Source organism: Lutra lutra, chromosome 8, assembly GCF_902655055.1.
Source record: "Lutra lutra chromosome 8, mLutLut1.2, whole genome shotgun sequence".
Taxonomy (NCBI): Eukaryota; Metazoa; Chordata; class Mammalia; order Carnivora; family Mustelidae; genus Lutra; species Lutra lutra.
Window position 1 is genome coordinate 59,183,544 of NC_062285.1, and position 21,580 is coordinate 59,205,123.

The 21,580-nt window shown below is 58.6% G+C and overlaps 1 protein-coding gene across 1 annotated transcript in view; it reads left to right on the top strand.

Moving 5' to 3' along the window:
* KMT2D (lysine methyltransferase 2D) overlaps positions 1–21,580 on the top strand; it is a 39,890-nt gene that overhangs the window by 13,094 nt on the left and 5,216 nt on the right. Inside the window, exons 16-52 of the mRNA XM_047741731.1 lie at positions 1,053–1,234; positions 1,403–1,567; positions 1,659–1,768; positions 1,872–1,919; positions 2,568–2,789; positions 3,040–3,159; positions 3,249–3,353; positions 3,578–3,708; positions 3,791–3,938; positions 4,135–4,200; positions 4,360–4,470; positions 4,672–4,809; positions 4,914–4,998; positions 5,244–5,485; positions 5,581–5,654; positions 5,864–5,914; positions 6,044–7,855; positions 7,969–8,151; positions 8,231–8,364; positions 8,588–10,464; positions 11,835–11,958; positions 12,109–12,193; positions 12,300–12,366; positions 12,480–12,712; positions 12,810–13,946; positions 14,184–15,854; positions 15,991–16,131; positions 16,254–16,421; positions 16,578–16,737; positions 17,355–17,430; positions 17,605–17,780; positions 17,879–18,009; positions 18,669–18,801; positions 18,877–19,004; positions 19,155–20,295; positions 21,145–21,281; positions 21,375–21,505. Of these exons, the coding sequence (XP_047597687.1) occupies positions 1,053–1,234; positions 1,403–1,567; positions 1,659–1,768; positions 1,872–1,919; positions 2,568–2,789; positions 3,040–3,159; positions 3,249–3,353; positions 3,578–3,708; positions 3,791–3,938; positions 4,135–4,200; positions 4,360–4,470; positions 4,672–4,809; positions 4,914–4,998; positions 5,244–5,485; positions 5,581–5,654; positions 5,864–5,914; positions 6,044–7,855; positions 7,969–8,151; positions 8,231–8,364; positions 8,588–10,464; positions 11,835–11,958; positions 12,109–12,193; positions 12,300–12,366; positions 12,480–12,712; positions 12,810–13,946; positions 14,184–15,854; positions 15,991–16,131; positions 16,254–16,421; positions 16,578–16,737; positions 17,355–17,430; positions 17,605–17,780; positions 17,879–18,009; positions 18,669–18,801; positions 18,877–19,004; positions 19,155–20,295; positions 21,145–21,281; positions 21,375–21,505 (11,843 nt within the window). The remainder of the gene's footprint in view (positions 1–1,052; positions 1,235–1,402; positions 1,568–1,658; positions 1,769–1,871; positions 1,920–2,567; positions 2,790–3,039; positions 3,160–3,248; positions 3,354–3,577; positions 3,709–3,790; positions 3,939–4,134; positions 4,201–4,359; positions 4,471–4,671; positions 4,810–4,913; positions 4,999–5,243; positions 5,486–5,580; positions 5,655–5,863; positions 5,915–6,043; positions 7,856–7,968; positions 8,152–8,230; positions 8,365–8,587; positions 10,465–11,834; positions 11,959–12,108; positions 12,194–12,299; positions 12,367–12,479; positions 12,713–12,809; positions 13,947–14,183; positions 15,855–15,990; positions 16,132–16,253; positions 16,422–16,577; positions 16,738–17,354; positions 17,431–17,604; positions 17,781–17,878; positions 18,010–18,668; positions 18,802–18,876; positions 19,005–19,154; positions 20,296–21,144; positions 21,282–21,374; positions 21,506–21,580) is intronic.

The following is a 21,580-nucleotide window of genomic DNA, read 5'->3' on the forward strand; positions in this document are numbered from 1 at the left end:
GATTGTATTTATTTATTTTGACAGAGATCATAAGTAGGCAGAGAGACAGGCAGAGAGAGAGGAGGAAGCAGGCTCCCTGCTGAGCAGAGAGCCAGATGCAGGGCTCAATCCCAGGACCCTGAGATCATGACCTGAGCTGAATGTTGAGGCTTTAACCCACTGAGCCACCCAGGCGTCCTTTGGTCACACTTTTTTTTTTAAGATTTTATTTATTTATTTGACAGATCACAAGTAGGCAGAGGCAGGCGGTTGGGGGTGGGGGGGGAGCAGGCTCCCTGCTAAGCAGAGAGCCCGATGCGGGGCTTGATCCCAGAACCCTGGGATCATGACCTGAGCCGAAGGCAGAGGCTTTAAGCCGCTGAGCCACCCAGGTGCCCCGTGGTCACACTATTTAAGGTGGCTTTTGGTCATAGAAGTTACTTACCAGTTACTAGTGGTTATCAGACTCATCATGGGGCAAAGTACTCTGGAAATCATGGTGGTCTTTATTAAGTTTCTCAGTGGTAGACCATGATTTACTGGAATAATTTAATCTATTGTATAAGCTGTGAGAGCTTTACTAATAGGAAACGTGATATGGCCTGGAGATAAAGTATAAAATCAAAATCAGAAGCACGTGTGTACAAGGAGAAAGCACTGCTTTTGACCCAAGTGGGATCACTTGTTTTGGGGTTTTCATTGTTGTTAATTTAGAACTTGTTCACTGCTAACATTCATTAACTTTTAACAGTGGTAGGTTCTAAATGTTTAAGAAAAATTGGGGGAAATACAACCTGATTCTACCCACAGTCTTTCTGTCTTTCTGGAGAGTTGGCTAGTGAGAGATGGTCATGAGGCAATGGCTGGGTGAGGCTATTCTCTGATCAGTGGCGATCCCCAGGAGCCTAAGTTTAGAACCATTGCTTTTGGGGACGAGTGTGCTTGGCATGGCCTTCCTGTGCTGAGATGAGCCCTGAGGTCCTTCAGCCCTCCCATGGCAAGTCCCACCCGCCCCGAGCGGTCTGTCCTGTCTTGTGTGTCCTACTCTGAGGAGTTGCTATATCGTATACCAGATCACCAAGGTGATGCTGCTGAAGGGCTGGCGTTGTGTGGAGTGCATCGTGTGTGAGGTGTGTGGCCAAGCTTCGGACCCCTCACGCCTGCTGCTCTGTGATGACTGTGACATTAGCTACCACACATACTGCTTGGACCCGCCACTGCTCACCGTACCCAAGGGTGGCTGGAAGTGCAAGTGGTAAGGAGGCCTGGGCTCTTGAGGGGCCGGGGCTGGAGATGCTGGAGGGCTGGGATGTTGCTAACATGACAGAGCCTGGGTGTAGAAAGCCGGGGGCTGGTTGCTTCAGTGCCTTTGGTTGCCTTGGGCAGCTTAGGCGCTGAAGGTCTGTGTATCTGCTATCGCCAGGTGTGTGTCCTGTATGCAGTGTGGGGCCGCCTCCCCTGGCTTCCACTGTGAATGGCAGAACAGTTACACACATTGTGGGCCCTGCGCCAGCCTGGTGACCTGCCCTATCTGTCACGCCCCATATGTGGAAGAGGATCTGCTCATCCAGTGCCGCCACTGTGAACGGTGAGGGTGCCCCCTTGCCTCATAGAGGCCTTCTCCCTGTTCTCCTCCTTGCGCGGTCTACGTTTATTGCTTCCTGTCTCCTTTCCTACAGGTGGATGCATGCTGGCTGCGAGAGCCTCTTCACAGAAGACGATGTGGAGCAAGCCGCTGATGAGGGCTTTGACTGTGTCTCCTGCCAGCCCTATGTGGTAAAGCCTGCTGGTGAGTGCCAGGTGCTGGGGAGAGGGGCAAAGAGGTCAGGGCAGGGCTGCCTTGCTTTGGGGCAGGGCTTCAAGCGGCCTTGGTTTGCCTGTCTCTTCCACAGTGCCTGTTGCCCCCCCAGAGTTGGTGCCTATGAAGGTGAAAGAGCCAGGTGAGTCCCAGAAATCCTAAGTGCCAAGGCCAGAGGAGACCCAGACACTGTCTGGTCTGGCTCTCACCACCCCCAGCTTCATCTCCTCATTTTCAGAGGAGGAAACTAAGATCCTCAGAGGTTGAATGGCCTGCCCAGGATCAACCCAGTAGGTTAGTGGTTAACTTAGGACGAGAACCAAGGCTTCCATTTTCCTAGGCAGAGTTCATTCCACTAGGCAACATGGCCTTTGCACTGCCAGAATCTCTTTTCCAGAGAGCACAGAACACGACTTGTTTTTCTCCAGGAAGGAGGCTGGGGCCGTCTCCTCCTCCGTCATGATGTGGGCACTGCTCCTGGCATCCAGGGCCCCATGTGCTGCATTCTGCAGGCCCAGGCTTCTAGAGAATATACTGGTGAACTAGTGTTAGTCATGAGCAAAGTCAGGCTTCTGTAGTAGCCTGTGAACCCTTCTGGGTCACTGATGGGAGAACTTGGGCCACAGCTGGCACGCGTTGGTGGCCTGTCTCTCCAGCCCTCACACCCCAGTGTTGGTTTTGATTTGTCTTTAGCTGCTTTTGTCCCAGCTGGGGACTTAGGCTGGAACTGGGAGTTCTGGTTTCTCTGGGGCCTCCATCCAGGGGTGATGCGGTCTTCCCCTTTGTGCAGAGCCTCAGTACTTCCGCTTCGAGGGTGTGTGGCTGACAGAAACAGGCATGGCCGTGCTGCGTAACCTGACCATGTCCCCTCTGCACAAGCGGCGCCAACGGCGAGGACGGCTTGGCCTTCCAGGCGAGGCAGGGCTGGAGGGCTCTGAGCCCTCGGATGCCCTCGGCCCTGATGACAAGAAGGATGGGGACCTGGACACTGATGAGCTGCTGAAGGGTGAAGGTCAGGCTGGGGGATCCCAGGGAGTGGCTAAGGATCAGGAACATGCCTGGGAGAGTGGGATGTTGGGTGGGGCATCATTGCTACTTCTAGTCCCCCTCAAGCGACTGTTGGTCTTGCCAGGTGGCTCTGTGGCAAGGCCCGGGTTCTGTATTCTTGGATGACAGGATGACAAAGTTAAAAGGGTCCATTCCTCTGATCTTCCTCTCTCTCTCTCTCCCCCTCCGTGTCTCTTTCTCGTCCCCAACCATAGGTGGCGTGGAGCACATGGAATGCGAAATGAAGCTGGAAGGCCCCATCAGCCCTGATGTGGAGCCTGGCAGAGAGGAGACCGAGGAAAGCAAGAAACGCAAACGCAAACCCTATCGGCCTGGTGAGGCCCTGGGATGGGGAAGGTGCATGGGGAGAGAGAGCTTACCAGGTCTCCCGCAGCTTCTCAGTCTCTGCTCTGCCTCCTCACAGGCATCGGTGGTTTCATGGTGCGACAGCGGAAATCTCACACACGTGTGAAAAAGGGGCCTGCTGCACAGGCGGAGGTGTTGAGTGGGGATGGGCAGCCCGACGAGGGTGAGACGGGTGAGGGCTCCAGTGGGGTCTGGGAGAAGGTGGGGATCACAGGGACTAGGGAGCGCTGCCAGGGAAGCCCAGGGGGTGAGGGCTTACGAAGGGCCGAGAGGTTGGTGGGCTCAACTCCACTGGGGAGAGAGTAGGCAGAGAGCATCCCTCACCCAAGTGAGGAGCAACATGCCTCATAGCCCCTGAGAGGGATGACACCGCCCTTCTATTCCCAGTGATGCCTGTAGACTTGCCTGTTGAGGGCCCCGTGGACCAGAACTTAGCTGACGGGGATGAGAAGAAGAAGCAGCAGCGGCGAGGGCGCAAGAAGAGCAAACTGGAAGACATGTTTCCCGCTTATCTGCAGGTGGGTCTGAGGCTCCGTGGGGGGAGGGGAGCACCCGCCCTATAGACCGTGAAGAAGCTTATTTCCCTTACTTCTCCTGCAGGAAGCTTTCTTTGGGAAGGAGCTGCTGGACCTGAGCCGAAAGGCCCTTTTTGCAGTTGGGGTGGGCCGGCCAAGTTTTGGACTAGGAACCCCCAAAGCCAAGGGGGATGGAGGCTCAGATAGGAAGGAGCTCCCTACCTCACAGAAAGGTCAGTCATGTGGAGGCGAGGTGGTCTGAAGGGATCCCACTTCCCTGTGCTTGGGAGCTGGGAGGGAATCTGGTAGGGCACAGGCTTATCTCCTGAAATTGAGGGTGGGCCTAGGCCCTGGCATGTGGAGCTGGAGGCCCATTCTGGGCACCAGGTGTGGGGCATCTCTGACTGGAGTGGGGTCTGTTGCTCATAGGAGATGATGGCCCAGATGTTGCAGATGAAGAATCCCGAGGCCCTGAGGGCAAGGCTGATACACCAGGTGAGAGCTGTTAGGAGGACTGTGTCCTGTCTTGGTTTTGCCACTGAGCACCACCTGGGTTGGAGGCTGGCAGCTGTGTCCTGCCCTCTGTGGTTCAGGGTGGCCAGGCTGGGGCCTCTGCACTGTCCTTGGCTGATGGGTTCGTCCTGGCAATTGCAGGACCTGAGGATGGAGGCGTCAAGGCATCCCCAGTACCCAGTGACCCCGAGAAGCCAGGCACTCCGGGTGAAGGGATGCTCAGCTCTGACTTAGATAGAATTCCCACGGAAGGTGAGGCTATGTCCTACTCTGTTCATGGGTAAGGGTCTTCTGTAGGAGAAGGACAAGGTCCTACCTGTGGGACTGCCATCTGCACAACTTCTTTGGTGGGAGTCTTGGGCGCCTTCCCTGACCATGGCCTTTTGTAGCCCTGTGGTGTTCCCTCAAATTTTTAGTCTTCTTCAGTGGCATCCTTTATCAATCCCCCCACAGAATTGCCCAAGATGGAATCCAAGGACCTGCAGCAGCTCTTCAAGGATGTTCTGGGTTCTGAACGAGAGCAGCATTTGGGTTGTGGGACCCCTGGCCCAGACGGCAGCCGGACACCGCTGCAGAGACCCTTCCTTCAAGGTGATGTGGATGGGAGTGGTGTGAAGACTGGGTGGCCAGGTTTGGGCAAGCTTGCCCCAGGATGGGCCTCTTCCTCCCTTTCTCTGATCCTGTGCCTCTTGTAGGTGGACTCCCTTTGGGCAGTCTCCCCTCCAGCAGCCCAATGGACTCCTACCCGGGCCTCTGCCAGTCCCCATTCCTGGATTCTAGGTTGGTATCTGTGCTTAACCTCGGTAGGCAGTCCCTGTTGTCCCTTCCGTCCCACTGGGGCCATGCCTAGGGAGGAGACCTTGGACTCCTTCGTGCTACTGTAGCAACATTTCCCTCTGCTCCTTAGTTAGTGACCCTTCTGGGTGGGGGAGGGGCAGGGCAGTGGCCTGGGGGCTCTAGGCAGTTTGTCTGGGTGTGGGGCTTGGCATCCCTGCCCTCTGTGACTCTCTGCCCCTGCGCCCCAGGGAGCGCGGGGGCTTCTTTAGCCCGGAACCCGGTGAGCCAGACAGCCCCTGGACAGGCTCGGGGGGCACCACGCCCTCCACCCCCACCACCCCCACCACGGAGGGTGAGGGCGACGGGCTCTCCTATAACCAGCGGAGCCTTCAGCGCTGGGAGAAGGATGAGGAGTTGGGCCAGCTCTCCACCATCTCGCCTGTTCTCTATGCCAACATTAACTTTCCCAACCTCAAGCAGGATTACCCAGGTACACATGGGATAGGGGCAGGGGAAACCACCTGGTAATGTGGGCACAGGGGTCACCTGCCAGGTCTCATCTAATGAGATACTTCTGCCCTTCAGACTGGTCTAGCCGTTGCAAACAAATCATGAAGCTCTGGAGGAAAGTTCCAGCTGCTGACAAAGCCCCCTACCTGGTTAGACGGAAGGGAGCCTGGGTCAGGGTGGGAACTGGGGCTCGGGGGTGTCTTGGGGAAATTCACCTCAATTCTTGCAATTCCCCACTCCCAAAGTGACTGGGCCAGAAGGGATCCCCTTCTGGGTAGGGAGTGAGGGACATGAGGAATGGGTGCTGGGCATGAAACTGAGCCCTGGTAGGCCTAAGATTGTGTCCTATCTCCCTCAGCAAAAGGCCAAAGATAACCGGGCAGCTCACCGCATCAACAAGGTGCAAAAGGTGAGTGGGGGCTGGGCTGGGCCAGGCAGTGCCATGCACGTCCTGTAGCTGGGGACCTCTCAGAGGGTATGGGGGACATAGCACCTGCCCCAGCAGCCTGACTGCTCTGTGCCTGGTCTCCCCCTGTAGCAGGCTGAGAGCCAGATCAACAAGCAGACCAAGGTGGGCGACATGGCCCGTAAGACTGACCGACCGGCCCTACATCTCCGCATTCCCCCCCAGCCAGGGGCACTGGGCAGTCCGCCCCCTGCTGCTGCCCCCACCATTTTCATTGGCAGCCCCACAACCCCCGCCGGCTTGTCTACCTCTGCGGATGGGTTCCTGAAGCCGCCAGCGGGCACAGTGCCCGGCCCCGACTCGCCCGGTGAGCTCTTCCTCAAGCTCCCACCCCAGGTGCCCGCCCAAGTGCCTTCGCAGGACCCCTTTGGACTGGCCCCCGCCTACGCTCTGGATCCCCGCTTCCCCACGGCACCACCTACCTATCCTCCTTATCCTAGTCCGACTGGGGCCCCCGCGCAGCCCCTGACGCTGGGCGCCTCGTCTCGTCCTGGGACTGGCCAGCCAGGGGAATTCCACACTACCCCACCTGGCACCCCCCGACACCAGCCCTCCACACCTGACCCCTTTCTCAAGCCCCGCTGCCCCTCACTGGACAACCTGGCTGTGTCTGAGAGCCCAGGGATAGGGGGAGGCAAGGCTACTGAGCCCCTGCTGTCGCCCCCGCCTTTTGGGGAGTCTCGGAAGGCCCTAGAGGTGAAGAAGGAAGAGCTCGGGGCATCTTCTCCTAGCTATGGGCCCCCAAACCTAGGCTTTGTTGACTCACCTTCCTCAGGCCCCCACCTGGGCAGCCTGGAGTTAAAGGCACCTGATGTCTTCAAAGCCCCCCTAACCCCTCGGGCATCTCAGGTAGAGCCCCAGAGCCCGGGCTTGGGCCTAAGGCCCCAGGAGCCACCCCCTGCCCAGGCTTTGGCCCCTTCTTCCCCCAGCCACTCGGACATCTTTCGCCCTGGCCCCTACCCTGACCCTTATGCCCAGCCCCCATTGACCCCTCGGCCCCAACCCCCACCCTCTGAGAGCTGCTGTGGCCTGCCCCCTCGCTCATTGCCCTCAGACCCTTTCTCCCGAGTGCCCGCCAGTCCCCAGTCCCAGTCCAGCTCCCAGTCTCCATTAACACCCCGTCCTTTGTCTGCTGAGGCTTTTTGCCCATCCCCCGTTACCCCTCGCTTCCAGTCCCCTGATCCCTATTCCCGTCCACCCTCACGCCCTCAGTCCCGTGACCCATTTGCCCCCTTGCATAAGCCACCCCGACCCCAGCCCCCTGAAGTTGCCTTCAAGGCTGGTCCTCTAGCCCACACTCCTCTGGGGGCTGGGGGCTTCCCAGCAGCCCTGCCCTCAGGGCCGGCAGGTGAGCTTCATGCTAAGGTCCCAAGTGGGCAGCCGCCTAATTTCGCCCGGTCCCCTGGGACGGGTGCTTTTGTGGGCACTCCCTCTCCCATGCGTTTCACTTTCCCTCAGGCAGTAGGGGAGCCTTCCCTAAAGCCCCCTGTCCCTCAGCCTGGTCTCCCTCCACCCCATGGGATCAACAGCCATTTTGGGCCTGGCCCTACATTGGGCAAGCCTCAAAGCACAAACTACGCAGTAGCCACAGGGAACTTCCACCCATCGGGCAGCCCCCTGGGATCCAGCAGCGGGTCCACAGGAGAGGGCTTCGGGCTGTCCCCACTACGCCCCCCATCAGTCCTACCGCCACCTGCACCCGATGGATCCCTCCCCTACCTGTCCCATGGAGCCTCACAGCGGGCAGGCATCACCTCGCCAGTCGATAAGCGAGAAGACCCAGGGGCTGGAATGGGCAGCTCTTTGGCGGCACCCGAACTTCCAGGTACCCAGGACCCGGGCATGTCCAGCCTCAGCCAAACAGAACTGGAGAAGCAGCGGCAGGTGGGTGGATATCTGGGAGTGAACCCCCCACACCCCCATCCCTCTGCTGTCCCTATGGCAGCCCTGTGATTGGAGTAGAACGGACTGACCCCGCTTGTCTGTCCTCCGCACAGCGCCAGCGACTCCGGGAGCTGCTGATTCGGCAGCAGATCCAGCGCAACACCCTGCGGCAGGAGAAGGAGACAGCTGCGGCAGCTGCAGGAGTGGTAGGGCCCCCGGGCAGCTGGGGTGCTGAGCCCAGCAGCCCTGCCTTTGAGCAGCTGAGTCGCGGCCAGACCCCTTTCACCGGGACCCAGGTAGGTAGAGTGGCAAAGGGTTGGTGGAGGTTCCCAGATACTGAAGGTGGCCATCCTCATCTACCTTTGTCTCTCCTAGGACAAGAGTAACCTTGTGGGGCTCCCCCCAAGCAAATTGGGTGGCCCCATCCTGGGGCCAGGGGCTTTCCCCAGCGATGACCGACTTTCCCGGCCCCCTCCACCAGCCACCCCTTCTATGGATGTGAACAACCGGTGAGGCTCCAAGGGGGTTCCCTCGGGGTAAAGCAAGGGAACAGACTTCACCGCTGCAGTGTGCTGCCCCTGGTTTTCCCGTGGCTGACCCTCGTCCGGTGTCACTTACTCTTCTTCCCCGTTCCCTCTGACTGCGGCGACTCCATCCTTCCCCGCTGCCCGCAGCCCGTGTTCTAGCTCATCGTCCTGATTTCGTCGTACTGACTACTGCATGTTCTTCCAGGCAACTGGTGGGAGGCTCCCAAGCCTTCTATCAGCGAGCACCCTACCCTGGGTCCCTGCCCTTACAGCAGCAGCAGCAGCAGCAGCAACTGTGGCAGCAGCAGCAGCAGCAGCAGCAGCAGGCAACAGCAGCCACCTCCATGCGACTTGCCATGTCTACTCGCTTTCCATCAACTCCTGGGCCTGAACTTGGCCGCCAAGCCCTAGGTTCCTCCCTGGCAGGGATTCCCACCCGCCTGCCTGGCCCTGGGGAGCCAGTACCTGGTCCAGCCGGCCCGGCCCAGTTCATTGAGTTGCGGCACAATGTACAGAAAGGACTAGGACCCGGTGGGGCTCCGTTTCCTGGTCAGGGGCCCCCTCAGAGACCCCGTTTTTACCCAGTAAATGAGGACTCCCACCGAGTGGCTCCTGAAGGGCTTCGAGGCCTAGCGGTATCTGGCCTTCCCCCACAGAAACCCTCAGTTCCTCCGGTTCCTGAACTGAGCAACAGTCTCCACCCAATGCCCCACACCAAAGGTCCTTCCCTGCCCACTGGCTTGGAGCTGGTTAGCCGCCCCCCCTCAAGCACTGAGCTTGGCCGCCCTCCTCCTCTGGCCCTGGAAGCTGGGAAGTTACCCTGCGAGGATCCCGAGCTGGACGATGACTTTGATGCCCACAAGGCCCTAGAGGATGACGAGGAGCTTGCTCACCTGGGCCTGGGTGTGGACGTGGCCAAGGGAGATGATGAGCTGGGCACCCTGGAAAACCTAGAGACCAATGACCCCCACCTGGATGACCTGCTCAACGGGGATGAGTTTGATCTGCTGGCCTATACTGATCCTGAGCTGGACACGGGGGACAAGAAGGACATTTTCAATGAGCACCTAAGACTGGTGGAGTCAGCTAATGAGAAGGCTGAGCGGGAGGCCCTGCTACGAGGGGTGGAGCCCGTACCCTTGGGTCCTGAGGAGCGCCCTCCCCCTGCTACTGATGCCTGTGAGCCCCGTCTGGCATCAGGGCTTCCTGAGGTGAAGCCCAAGGTGGAGGAAGGTGGGCGCCACCCTTCCCCTTGCCAGTTCACCATTACCACCCCCAAGGTAGAGCCAGCACCTGCCACCACCTCCCTGGGCCTGGGGCTGAAGCCAGCACAGAGCGTGATGGGCATCCGGGACACCCGGATGAGCACAGGACCCTTTTCCAGCAGTGGGCACACAACTGAGAAGGGTCCCTTTGGGGCCACAGGAGGACCACCAGCTCACCTGCTGACCCCCAGCCCTCTGAGTGGCCCAGGAGGGTCCTCCCTGCTGGAAAAGTTTGAGCTAGAAAGTGAGGCTTTGACATTGCCCAGTGGCCCTGCAGCATCTGGGGATGAGCTGGACAAGATGGAGAGCTCACTCGTAGCCAGTGAGTTACCCCTGCTCATCGAGGACCTGCTGGAGCATGAGAAGAAGGAGCTGCAGAAGAAGCAGCAGCTTTCAGCGCAGCTGCAGCCTGCCCAGCAACAGCAGCAACAGCACTCCTTGCTGTCCACGCCAGGCCCTGCCCAGGCCATGTCTTTGCCACACGAGGGCTCTTCTCCCAGTTTGGCTGGGCCCCAGCAGCAGCTCGCCCTAGGACTTGGAGGTTCCCGACAGCCAGGCTTGGCCCAACCCTTGATGCCCAGCCAGCCACCAGCACATGCCCTACAGCAGCGCCTTGCCCCATCCATGGCCATGGTGTCTAGTCAAGGGCATGTGCTAAGTGGGCAGCATGGGGGGCAGGCAGGCTTGGTGCCCCAGCAGAGTTCCCAGCCAGTGCTGGCACAGAAGCCCATGGGTACCATGCCACCTTCCATGTGCATGAAACCTCAACAGCTGGCCATGCAGCAGCAGCTGGCTAACAGCTTCTTCCCGGATACAGGTAACTTCAACCAGGGCCACTGGCTTAGCTCCTCAGGGCTGATCACTGTTACCACCAAGTGGACACCGAAGCTGGAGACCTAAGATAATCCCCAGTTAAGGGAAGCGGGACACACAGAGCACGGGCTAAATGCCATGCTAACAGTGCAGGCAGAGGTGGTGTAGCTTTTGCGAAGGGAGGGACAGTGCTTGGCGTATAGCAGGCATTCAGATGTTGGAGTGAATGGAATGAGTGTGTGGAGCTTGATTAGTGAAGGCTTCGTAGCTGTGGCGAGACCAGGAGGTGAGGAGCTGGAGAGACATGGTGCAGGGCAGAGCAGTCTGGATAGGTACGAGCGCTTGCGTGAGGCTGATGGTGGGGAGCCAGTGGGTACGTTTGGAGACAGCAGTGGAGTGGCTAGGCTGGAGTGGACTCTATGTGGCGGGAGGTGAGTGGTCACTACCCTGATTTTGAGGATGTGAGAGGAGGCCCAGATTGTGGGAAATCTCAAATTACAATAGCATTTATTGAATTCCTGTTTGCTAAACAGTGTGCCAAGTACTTTGTGCCCATTATCTGACTGAGTCACAGCAAATTCATTAGATAGGTACTGCTGTTGTCTTCAGTTATAGAAAGGGATGCAGGCATGGAGGCTAAGTGTCTTGCCCAGATCGTACAGCTGACAGAGTGAGAGTTCTGAGTCCTCGCTTTCTGATCCTCTTAACTTTTTTATTGCCTCAAAATACGAGGAGGGGGAGTTTGGTTGATCCTTTAAAAAATGGAGAGGTGGTTTTGTGAGTAGTGGAGAAATACACATGTGCAGGATTTTAGGAAGATTTTGTTTTGGGAGGTTGCTTATTCCTCCTTTTTTACCCAGCGTCCTGAACAGGCACGAAAGTGGGCCGGAGGTGATGCATGTTGTGCCCAAAACAGCTCTGGCATCTAGGACTTTGGCACAGTGCCCATATCTTGGGTTTTGGGGCTGCAGTAGTTGCCTTTGAAGAATGTTTTCTAGGGCGTAGGGTGCATTCACAGTCTTGGTCATGTTTGATTCAGTAGTTCCATGAGGAAGGCAGAGTAGGGAATCATGAGCTCTGTCAGAGGAGGAAACTGAGGGTCAGAGAAATCAAGTGACATTGATGTGTTGACCCTACAGATATTTGCTGAGTATCTCTTCTTAGCACCGTGCAAGTGAAAACAGGGCTATGTGTCTTGTGAATAGTAAAGCTGAGTCACCCATGCTGCCTGGCACCTTAGTTGTCTTTCCATCACTTTTTTGCCATTCCTTTGTTCTGCTTGGTTCGGTGGAGGTCAAGGTGTTGGAAGGCATAGCAGACGTAGAGTGGAGTATTGAGTCCAGTGTCTAGCTTACTTGGCTCTCCTCTTCCCAGATCTGGACAAATTTGCAGCAGAAGATATAATTGATCCCATTGCAAAGGCCAAGATGGTGGCTTTGAAGGGCATCAAGAAGGTGATGGCTCAGGGCAGCATTGGAGTGGCACCTGGTATGAACAGGTAAGACTTGGGAGGTGGGGGGTGGTTGGCACTTTTCCTTTCAACAGTCCTTCCCCTTTCCTTCCTGGTCCCCCTCCCTACTTGTCCCATCTCTTTGTCTTTCAACTTTCCCCATGACCTACACATCCCCTCTGTTTTGGCGGACTCCAGGCAACAAGTGTCCCTACTAGCCCAGAGGCTCTCAGGGGGCCCTGGCAGTGATCTGCAGAACCATGTGGCAGCTGGGAGTGGCCAGGTAAGTGATCAGGGTGGGAGTAGGAACATGTATCTTCCACAATTGGGCCACTCTTCTTAGGGCGTGATTTGTGACAATGACCCTTCAGCGGTTTCTCTCACCACAGGAGCGGAGTGCTGGTGACCCCTCCCAGCCTCGTCCCAACCCACCCACTTTTGCCCAGGGAGTGATCAGTGAGTATGGGGATGGGGAGGAGTGTGCATGGGAGTGGCTTGGGGCAGATGTTGGAGGAGGAGGGACTCTGATCTCCCTTTTGTGGGTCCTGACATCCTGTTTCCCTTCCCAGATGAAGCTGACCAGCGGCAGTATGAGGAATGGCTGTTTCATACCCAGCAGCTCCTACAGATGCAGCTGAAGGTGCTAGAGGAGCAGATTGGTGTGCACCGCAAGTCCCGGAAGGCTCTGTGCGCCAAGCAGCGCACTGCCAAAAAGGCTGGCCGTGAGTTCCCGGAGGCTGATGCTGAGAAGCTCAAGCTGGTTACAGAGCAACAGAGCAAGATCCAGAAACAACTGGATCAGGTAGGGAAAGCAGACTTCAGCCTGGTAACCAGGAGCCCAGGAGAGGGAGGTCACGGGTGGGCAGGCTCCAGGCTGATCCCCGACTCTCCTGTGTTAGGTCCGGAAGCAGCAGAAGGAGCACACCAACCTCATGGCAGAATACCGGAGTAAACAGCAGCAGCAGCAGCAGCAGCAGCAGCAGCAGCAGCAGCACTCAGCCGTGCTGGCCCTGAGCCCTTCCCAGAGTCCCCGACTCCTCACCAAGCTCCCCAGCCAGCTGCTCCCGGGCCACGGGCTGCAGCCGCCACAGGGGCCTCCGGGAGGGCAAGCTGCAGGTCTTCGCCTGCCCCCAGGGGGCATGACACTCTCCGGACAGCCTGGTGGCCCTTTCCTCAACACCTCTCTGGCCCAGCAGCAGCAACAGCAACATTCTGGTGGGGCTGGGCCCCTGGCTGGCCCCTCAGGGGGCTTCTTCCCTGGCAACCTGGCTCTTCGAGGCCTAGGACCCGATTCGAGACTTCTCCAGGAAAGGCAGCTGCAGCTGCAGCAGCAACGCATGCAGCTAGCCCAGAAACTACAGCAGCAGCAGCAGCAGCACCTCCTAGGACAGGTGGCGGTCCAGCAGCAACAGCAGCAGAGCCTGGGCATACAAGCAAACCAAGCTCTGGGTCCCAAGCCCCAGGGGCTTCTGCCTCCCAGCAGCCATCCGGGCCTCTTGGTCCAGCAACTGTCCCCACAACCACCCCAGGGGCCCCAGGGCATGCTGGGCTCTGCCCAGGTGGCAGTGTTGCAGCAGCAACAGCAGCACCCTGGAGCCTTGGGCCCCCAGGGTCCTCACAGACAGGTGCTTCTGACCCAGTCCCGGGTGCTGAGTTCCCCCCAGCTGGCACAGCAGGGTCAGGGCCTTATGGGACACCGGCTGGTCACAGCCCAGCAGCAGCAACAACAGCACCAACAGCAGGGATCCATGGCGGGCCTTTCCCATCTGCAGCAGGGCCTGATGCCACATGGTGGGCAACCCAAACTCAGCACTCAGCCCATGGCCACCTTGCAGCAGCAGCAGCAGCAGCTCCAACAGCAGCAGCAGCAGCAGCTCCAACAGCAGCAGCAGCAGCAGCAACAGCTCCAACAGCAGCAGCAGCAGCAGCAACAGCTCCAACAGCAGCAGCAGCAGCAGCAGCAGCTCCAACAGCAGCAGCAGCAGCAGCTCCAACAGCAGCAGCAGCAGCAGCAACAGCTCCAACAGCAGCAGCAGCAGCAGCAGCAGCTCCAACAGCAGCAGCAGCAGCAGCTCCAACAGCAGCAGCAGCAGCTCCAACAGCAGCAGCAGCTCCAACAGCAGCAGCAGCAGCTCCAACAGCAGCAGCAGCTCCAACAGCAGCAGCAGCAGCAGCAGCAGCACCAGCAGCAGCTTCAACAGCAGCAGCACCAACAGCAGCAGCTCCAACAGCAGCAGCACCAACAGCAGCAGCAGCAGCAGCTCCAACAATTTCAGCAGCAGCAGCAGCAGCAGCAGCAGCAGCAGCAGCAGCAGATGGGCCTCTTGAACCAGAGTCGAACTTTACTGTCTCCGCCGCAGCCACCGCCACCGCAGCAGCAGGTGCCCCTCGGCCCCGGCATGCCCACCAAGCCTGCACAACACTTTTCTAGCCCCGGAGCCCTGGGCACTGCCGTCCTGATGGGCAAGGAGCAGAGCATGGTAGACACGGCTGTTCCTCCAGAGGCCACGGAGGGGCCGTCCACACATCCGGGGGCACCGCTAACCCTAGGGGCTGTTCCCGAGTCGGTGGCCACCGAACCTGGGGAGGTGAAGCCCTCGCTGTCCGGGGACTCGCAGCTCCTGCTTATCCCACCGCAGGCCCAGCCACAGCCTGGCCCTGCACAGTTGCAGCCACCCCTGAGGCTCCCGGGTCCACAGCAGCAGCAAGTTAACTTGCTCCATTCAGCAGGTGTGGGAAGCCATGGGCCAGCGGGCAGCGGCTCATCCTCGGAGGCCTCATCCATGCCCCATCTGCTGGCCCAGTCCTCTGTTCCTTTAGGGGAGCAGCCTGGGACCATGACCCAGAACCTTCTGGGCTCCCAACAGCCCCTTGGACTAGAGCGGCCCGTGCAAAATAACACAGGGCCACAGCCTGCCAAAGCAGGATCTGGCCTCCCGCTGGGGCCGGGCCTGCCCGGGCCTGGAGTTATGCCAACAATGGGGCAGCTTCGAGCGCAGCTCCAAGGGGTCCTGGCCAAAAACCCCCAGCTGCGGCACTTGAGCCCGCAGCAGCAGCAGCAGCTACAGGCACTCCTCGTGCAGCGGCAGCTGCAGCAGAGTCAGGCGGTGCGCCAGGCCCCACCCTACCAGGAGCCTGGGGCCCAGCCCTCTCCCCTCCAGGGCCTCCTGGGTCGCCAGCCTCAAATTGGGGGCTTCTCTGGATCCCAGACAGGCCCTCTCCAGGAGTTAGGGGCGGGGCTTCGACCTCAGGGCCCACCCCGGCTCCCTGCCCCACAAGGAGCCTTAGCCGCAGGACCGGTCCTCGGCCCTGTCCATCCCACACCTCCACCATCCAGCCCCCAAGAGCCAAAGAGACCTTCCTCACAGCCCCCCGGAGCCAGCCCTCTGGTCCCATCCCAGCTCCCCTCTGAGGCCCAGCTCCCCCCCACCCAGCCAGGGACCCCAAAACCCCAGGGGCCATCCTTGGAGCTGCCTCCTGGGAGGGTCTCACCTGCTGCTGCCCAGCTTGCGGATGCCTTCTTTGGCAAGGGGCTGGGACCTTGGGACCCCCCAGACAACCTAGTGGAAGCCCGGAAGCCAGATCAGAGCAGCCTGGTACCTGGGCATCTGGAGCAGGTGAATGGACAGGCAGTGACTGAGCCACCCCATCTCAGCATCAAGCAGGAGCCTCGGGAGGAGCCATGTGCCCTGGGAGCCCAGGCGGTGAAGAGGGAGGCCAACGGGGAGCCAGTAGGGGCACCAGGTACCAGCAACCACCTCCTGCTGGCAGGCCCCCGCTCAGAGGCTGGGCATCTGCTCTTGCAGAAGCTTCTACGCGCAAAGAATGTGCAACTCAGCACTGGGCGGGGGCCCGAGGGGCTGCGAGCTGAGATCAACGGGCACATTGACAGCAAGCTGGCTGGGCTGGAGCAGAAACTGCAGGGTACCCCCAGCAACAAAGAGGTGAGTGCTCTAGAGAGATTGGAGAAGATAGATTGGGGACTGCAACCCAGGGCACTGTGAGCAGATGTGGTTCACCCAGAAGAGGTGGGGGCTTGGAGGAAGACCGCAGCCTTCACTGTGGGTTTTTCTGGCCTAGGACACAGTAGCAAGGAAGCCTGTGACACCAAAGCCCAAGCGGGTGCAGAAGGCAAGCGACAGGTTGGTGAGCTCCCGAAAGAAGCTGCGGAAGGAGGACGGGGTCAGGGCCAGCGAGGCCTTGCTGAAACAGCTGAAACAGGTGACCCCCAGGAGCCAGCCCCCTGGTCCCATCCCAGGATGGGGGCACCCTGGCCCCCAGCTGTGCGGTGGCAGAGATGTACACACTGCGGGTTTCCAACCTTGTCATCTTGCCCCTCCTAGGAGCTGTCCCTGCTGCCCCTAACGGAGCCTACCATCACCGCCAATTTTAGCCTCTTTGCTCCCTTCGGCAGTGGCTGCCCGGTCAATGGGCAGTGCCAGCTGAGGGGGGCCTTTGGAAGTGGGGCACTGCCCACTGGCCCCGACTACTATTCCCAGCTGCTTACCAAGGTCAGAAAAACGGCAATACCTTTTGGGGCTGACGAGGTTCTTGGGGAGGTGGAGGTGGGAGTGGAAGATGAGGAAATTGCTGATGTCGTGTGGGGCCAGGAGATTACGTCATTCTCCCTCTGCCATCTTGCACACAACACCCCACCCCACCCCCAGAATAACCTGAGTAACCCGCCGACACCACCCTCGTCGCTGCCCCCCACCCCACCCCCATCGGTGCAGCAGAAGATGGTGAATGGCGTCACCCCATCTGAAGAGCTGGGGGAGCACCCCAAGGATGCTGCCTCTGCCCGGGATACTGAAGGGACGCTGAGGGGTAAGTCAGGAGCAGAGCAGGCCTCTCCTCCTCCTGTAGGATTTGGTGGCTGGGATCCAAGTTGGTCGGTTTGAGACGGGAAGGATTGTGTGTGTCCCTATGTGTGCACATGACAGGGTACCTGATCTAAGGAAGGGCCTGCCCTCTTCGGGGCAGATTCGTTGGAAGCCAGGGCTCCAGAGCACGAGCAACAGAGGAGGCGGGTGGCGGGAAGGCTTTTGTTCACGAGGCACAGCCTACAGTGCCTTAGTGGGTATAGAACTACAGTCAGCTGTGGATTTGAATTCTCTGGTGCCTGTATTCATCTAGCTGTATTAGCACCGCTAAGTAACATGACCGACTTGTGTGGGCCCCAGTTTCCTCACTGTAAATAGGTGTTAGAATATTCTTATGCAGGAGTTGTTAAAGTTGATAAACAAAACCCAGTGCCTGGCACATGGGAAAGTCTCGATAAATACAGCTCATCCACCCAGGGTTGTAGGTAGGTGGGTGGGTAGACAGCAGCGGTTATGAGAGCTAAGCTAGGTCTTGCAGTAGTTAGGCCTGAAACATGGGGCAGATTGTCCCGTCAGCTCTGGCCACCAGCCTGACTTTTCTTCTCCCCTCCTACCCTTCAGATGCTTCAGAGGTGAAGAGTCTAGACCTGCTGGCCGCCTTGCCTACACCTCCTCACAATCAGACTGAGGATGTCAGGTACAGGGGTGGGCCTGGAAATGGGGATAAGGAATGGGGGTGGGGGGCAGGTTGCCTATTTTTTCCTTTGGCCAGTGGCAGATTTCACATAAGGCTATGACATCTACTAATTTCTAAATCTGGGAGGGAATGTCTACAAGGCTATACCAACAAATGTCTACTTTTGGCCCATAGGATGGAAAGCGATGAGGACAGCGATTCTCCTGATAGCATTGTGCCGGCTTCGTCCCCTGAAAGCATCTTGGGGGAGGAGGCCCCCCGTTTCCCTCAGCTGGGCTCGGGCCGGTGGGAGCAGGAGGACCGGGCTCTCTCCCCTGTCATCCCCATCATTCCTCGGGCCAGTATCCCAGGTAGAGACTGCTCTGGGCATGGGCCAGGCAGGGCTGGGTTGTCTGAGGCTGGGAGAGAGAGGCAGCTGGAGTTTACATGGGTCCCTCTCACATTCCAGTCTTCCCAGATACCAAACCTTATGGGGCCCTGGACCTGGAGGCCCCTGGAAAGCTGCCTGCCACAACTTGGGAAAAGGGCAAAGGAAGTGAGGTGTCTGTCATGCTGACGGTCTCTGCTGCTGCGGCCAAGGTGTGTCCTGGGGGTTCCTTTGAGGCCAAAGGGATCCTGGTCAGAAGACAGTCCCTGGAGCTTGTGTGGATAAATTCAATTGCTCAGAACTATGTACTAGGACCTACTGTGTGTGAACGCCTGGGCTGAAGGCTGCAGGATTAGGGTAAATAAAGCATGAGAGGTCCCTGCCGTCCGAGAGCTCACAGTCCAGTGATAGATGCAAGTCAGCCAATCGGGGAGCACACAGAATGCGACGAATGCTGCAAGACAGCATGTCCCCAGTTACATTTGGTGGAACTCTTTGTTATTTTTTAATGTTGACAGGGTTTTGTGGTCAAAGAAAATTGGAAATCCCAGTTGAAACCACAAAACAAGTTTCTTTACTATAGGACTTCTCAGATTCTTTAGTTTGCTAATGTGTATTGTGAGTCTCCCAAGTGGTGAACATAGGGTGTGTTGTTCCTACACTTGGTGGGCATGGGGCCCTTGTCATGGAGTGCCCATTACTGACCGCAGCAGTCTGGGAGAGGTGCTGTGAAGGAAGCACGGGAGAAGGGCAGTACTGACGAGCCACTCGGGGAGCGGGGTTCTGGGTGTTGTGTTCCCCACCAGAGTGGTGGCAGTGCACGCCCCGTGCTGCTGACACGGTCCTCCTGGCCCCTTCCCTGCCCTGGCAGAACCTGAATGGTGTGATGGTGGCAGTGGCAGAGCTGCTGAGCATGAAGATCCCCAACTCCTATGAGGTGCTGTTCCCAGAGAGCCCTGCCCGGCCGGGCACTGAGCCGAAGAAGGGGGAAGCCGAGGGCCCTGGTGAGTGTGGCAGGAAGTCTCAGGACCTGCAGGGAGGGATGCTGCTGGGAGGTTTTGACCCCTTCCTTTCTGCAGGAGGGAAAGAAAAGGGTCTGGGAGGCAAGAGCCTGGAAGCTGGCCCTGACTGGCTAAAGCAGTTTGATGCAGTGCTGCCCGGCTATACCCTCAAAAGCCAGCTGGACATCTTGAGCCTCCTGAAACAGGTGGGTGTGGGGGAGAAAAGAGGGTGGGTGTGCGGCTAGGGCACAGAAGGCGGAGGGCTTTGGGGAGAGTGGACCCTAGGTGAGAGGAGCGAGGGGACTCGCAACGCAAGGGGCTGGCGCTGATGATACCGGGCATGTCCCCTCCCATAGGAGAGCCCTGCCCCGGAGCCAGCCGCCCAGCACAGCTACACCTGTAATGTCTCCAACCTGGATGTGCGACAGCTCTCTGCCCCACCTCCTGAAGAGCCCTCCCCGCCCCCATCCCCCTTGGCACCCTCTCCGGCCAGCCCCCCTGCGGAACCCCTGGTAGAACTCCCCGCTGAACCCTTGGCTGAGCCACCGGTCCCGTCGCCTCTGCCACTGGCCTCATCACCTGAATCGGCCCGACCCAAGCCCCGAGCCCGGCCCCCTGAAGAAGGGGAGGATTCCCGGCCACCTCGCCTCAAGAAGTGGAAGGGGGTGCGCTGGAAGCGGCTGCGGCTACTACTGACCATCCAGAAGGGCAGCGGGCGGCAGGAGGATGAGCGGGAAGTGGCGGAGTTTATGGAACAGCTCGGCACGGCCCTGCGGCCTGACAAGGTGCCTCGTGACATGAGGCGCTGCTGCTTCTGTCACGAGGAGGGTGATGGGGCCACTGATGGGCCCGCCCGCCTCCTGAACCTGGACCTGGACCTCTGGGTGCACCTCAACTGCGCCCTGTGGTCCACGGAGGTCTATGAGACCCAGGGTGGGGCGCTGATGAACGTGGAGGTGGCTCTGCACCGCGGGCTGCTGACCAAGTGCTCCCTGTGCCAGCGCACTGGTGCCACCAGCAGCTGCAATCGAATGCGTTGCCCCAATGTCTACCATTTTGCCTGCGCCATCCGCGCCAAATGCATGTTCTTCAAGGACAAGACCATGCTGTGTCCAATGCACAAGATCAAGGGGCCCTGTGAGCAGGAGCTGAGCTCTTTTGCTGTCTTCCGGCGGGTCTACATCGAGCGGGACGAAGTGAAGCAGATCGCCAGCATCATCCAGCGGGGAGAGCGGCTGCACATGTTCCGTGTGGGGGGCCTTGTGTTCCACGCCATTGGACAGCTGCTCCCGCATCAGATGGCCGACTTCCACAGTGCCACGGCCCTCTACCCCGTGGGCTATGAGGCCACACGCATCTATTGGAGCCTCCGCACCAACAACCGCCGCTGCTGCTACCGCTGCTCCATCGGCGAGAACAACGGGAGGCCAGAGTTCATCATCAAGGTCATGGAGCAGGGCCTGGAGGACCTGGTCTTCACTGACGCCTCCCCCCAGGGTGAGCACTGGGCCCTCAAAACGCTCCTGTGCAAGTGGAAGGGATCCATGGGGTCTTTGTGAGTGATCTTCCCCCATGGCTTCAGGCAGGCGGAGGTCTTCTAAGAGCCCCAGAGACAGTGTTCTAGCCTCTCTGAGTTGTCTTACGTTCCCTTGTGATTGGAGCTACTCTGCTTGTCTGCTTCACATATTCTAGCTCCTTTTCCTAGCCTCAGTGGAACTAAGGAATACCATTCTGAGACCACATCGTCTGGCTCCCTCACCCTGTTCCTAACCATGAGGGCCTTATGATTGCTTTGCCCTGCTCAGAATTCTTTTGCTTTGAGCTCTAGCGTTAATGATAGAAATAAGTGAGCAAGTGCTGTGCACCATACACTGAAGTAAATGACTGACCTAGGCTCTTTTTTGTTTCTGGCAGCCCTGTGAGGTGAGTACTTTCATATTGCCCAATGCATACATAAAGAACCAGAGCCTTAGAGAGATTTAGGTATTTGGCGTAAGGGCCCATAGCCAGTACCAGACCCTGAACCCAAGTCTTCCTAGCTCCAAAGCAGGCCTAGTGTTCTGGCTCTTGGTTAGGCATGGTGGCCTCTGCTGGGTCTCCTGGGCCCTAAGGTCATGTGTCTGTGTCCTAGAGCTCTCTCTGGTGCCCCTCCAGGGTAGGAAGCCTTCTGGCTTGTTGAGGGAGAGTGGAACTGGGAGGCCAGCGGGGAGTCCTGAAGAGCCACACAGCCTTGTCACAGAGAGGTGTGCAAGCTATAGAAAAGGACCATAGCTCCGGATCAAGGTTAGGCTGAGGTCAGTCAACAGAAGTTGCCTCTGAGGGCCACTCTCTTTCCTTGCCTCTTAGCGGTGTGGAATCGCATCATCGAGCCCGTGGCTGCCATGAGAAAAGAGGCCGACATGCTGCGGCTCTTCCCTGAGTACCTGAAAGGCGAGGAGCTCTTTGGGCTGACGGTGCACGCCGTGCTGCGCATAGCTGAATCAGTAAGGAGGGGGCCAGGCTCCATGTGGGCACTGGGGACACTGGCCATGCCCCCAAAATGCTCAGGCTAAGGCAAGCATGACCTGTGTCCACAGCTGCCTGGAGTGGAGAGCTGTCAAAACTATTTATTCCGCTATGGACGCCACCCCCTGATGGAGCTGCCACTCATGATCAATCCCACTGGTTGTGCCCGATCGGAGCCTAAGATCCTCACACACTACAAACGGTGAGCTTGTGGGGTGGGGGCTGTGGGATGTGGGAGTGGGGGTTGGCAGGGGCCCTCCGGCCAGTTATGAAGGTT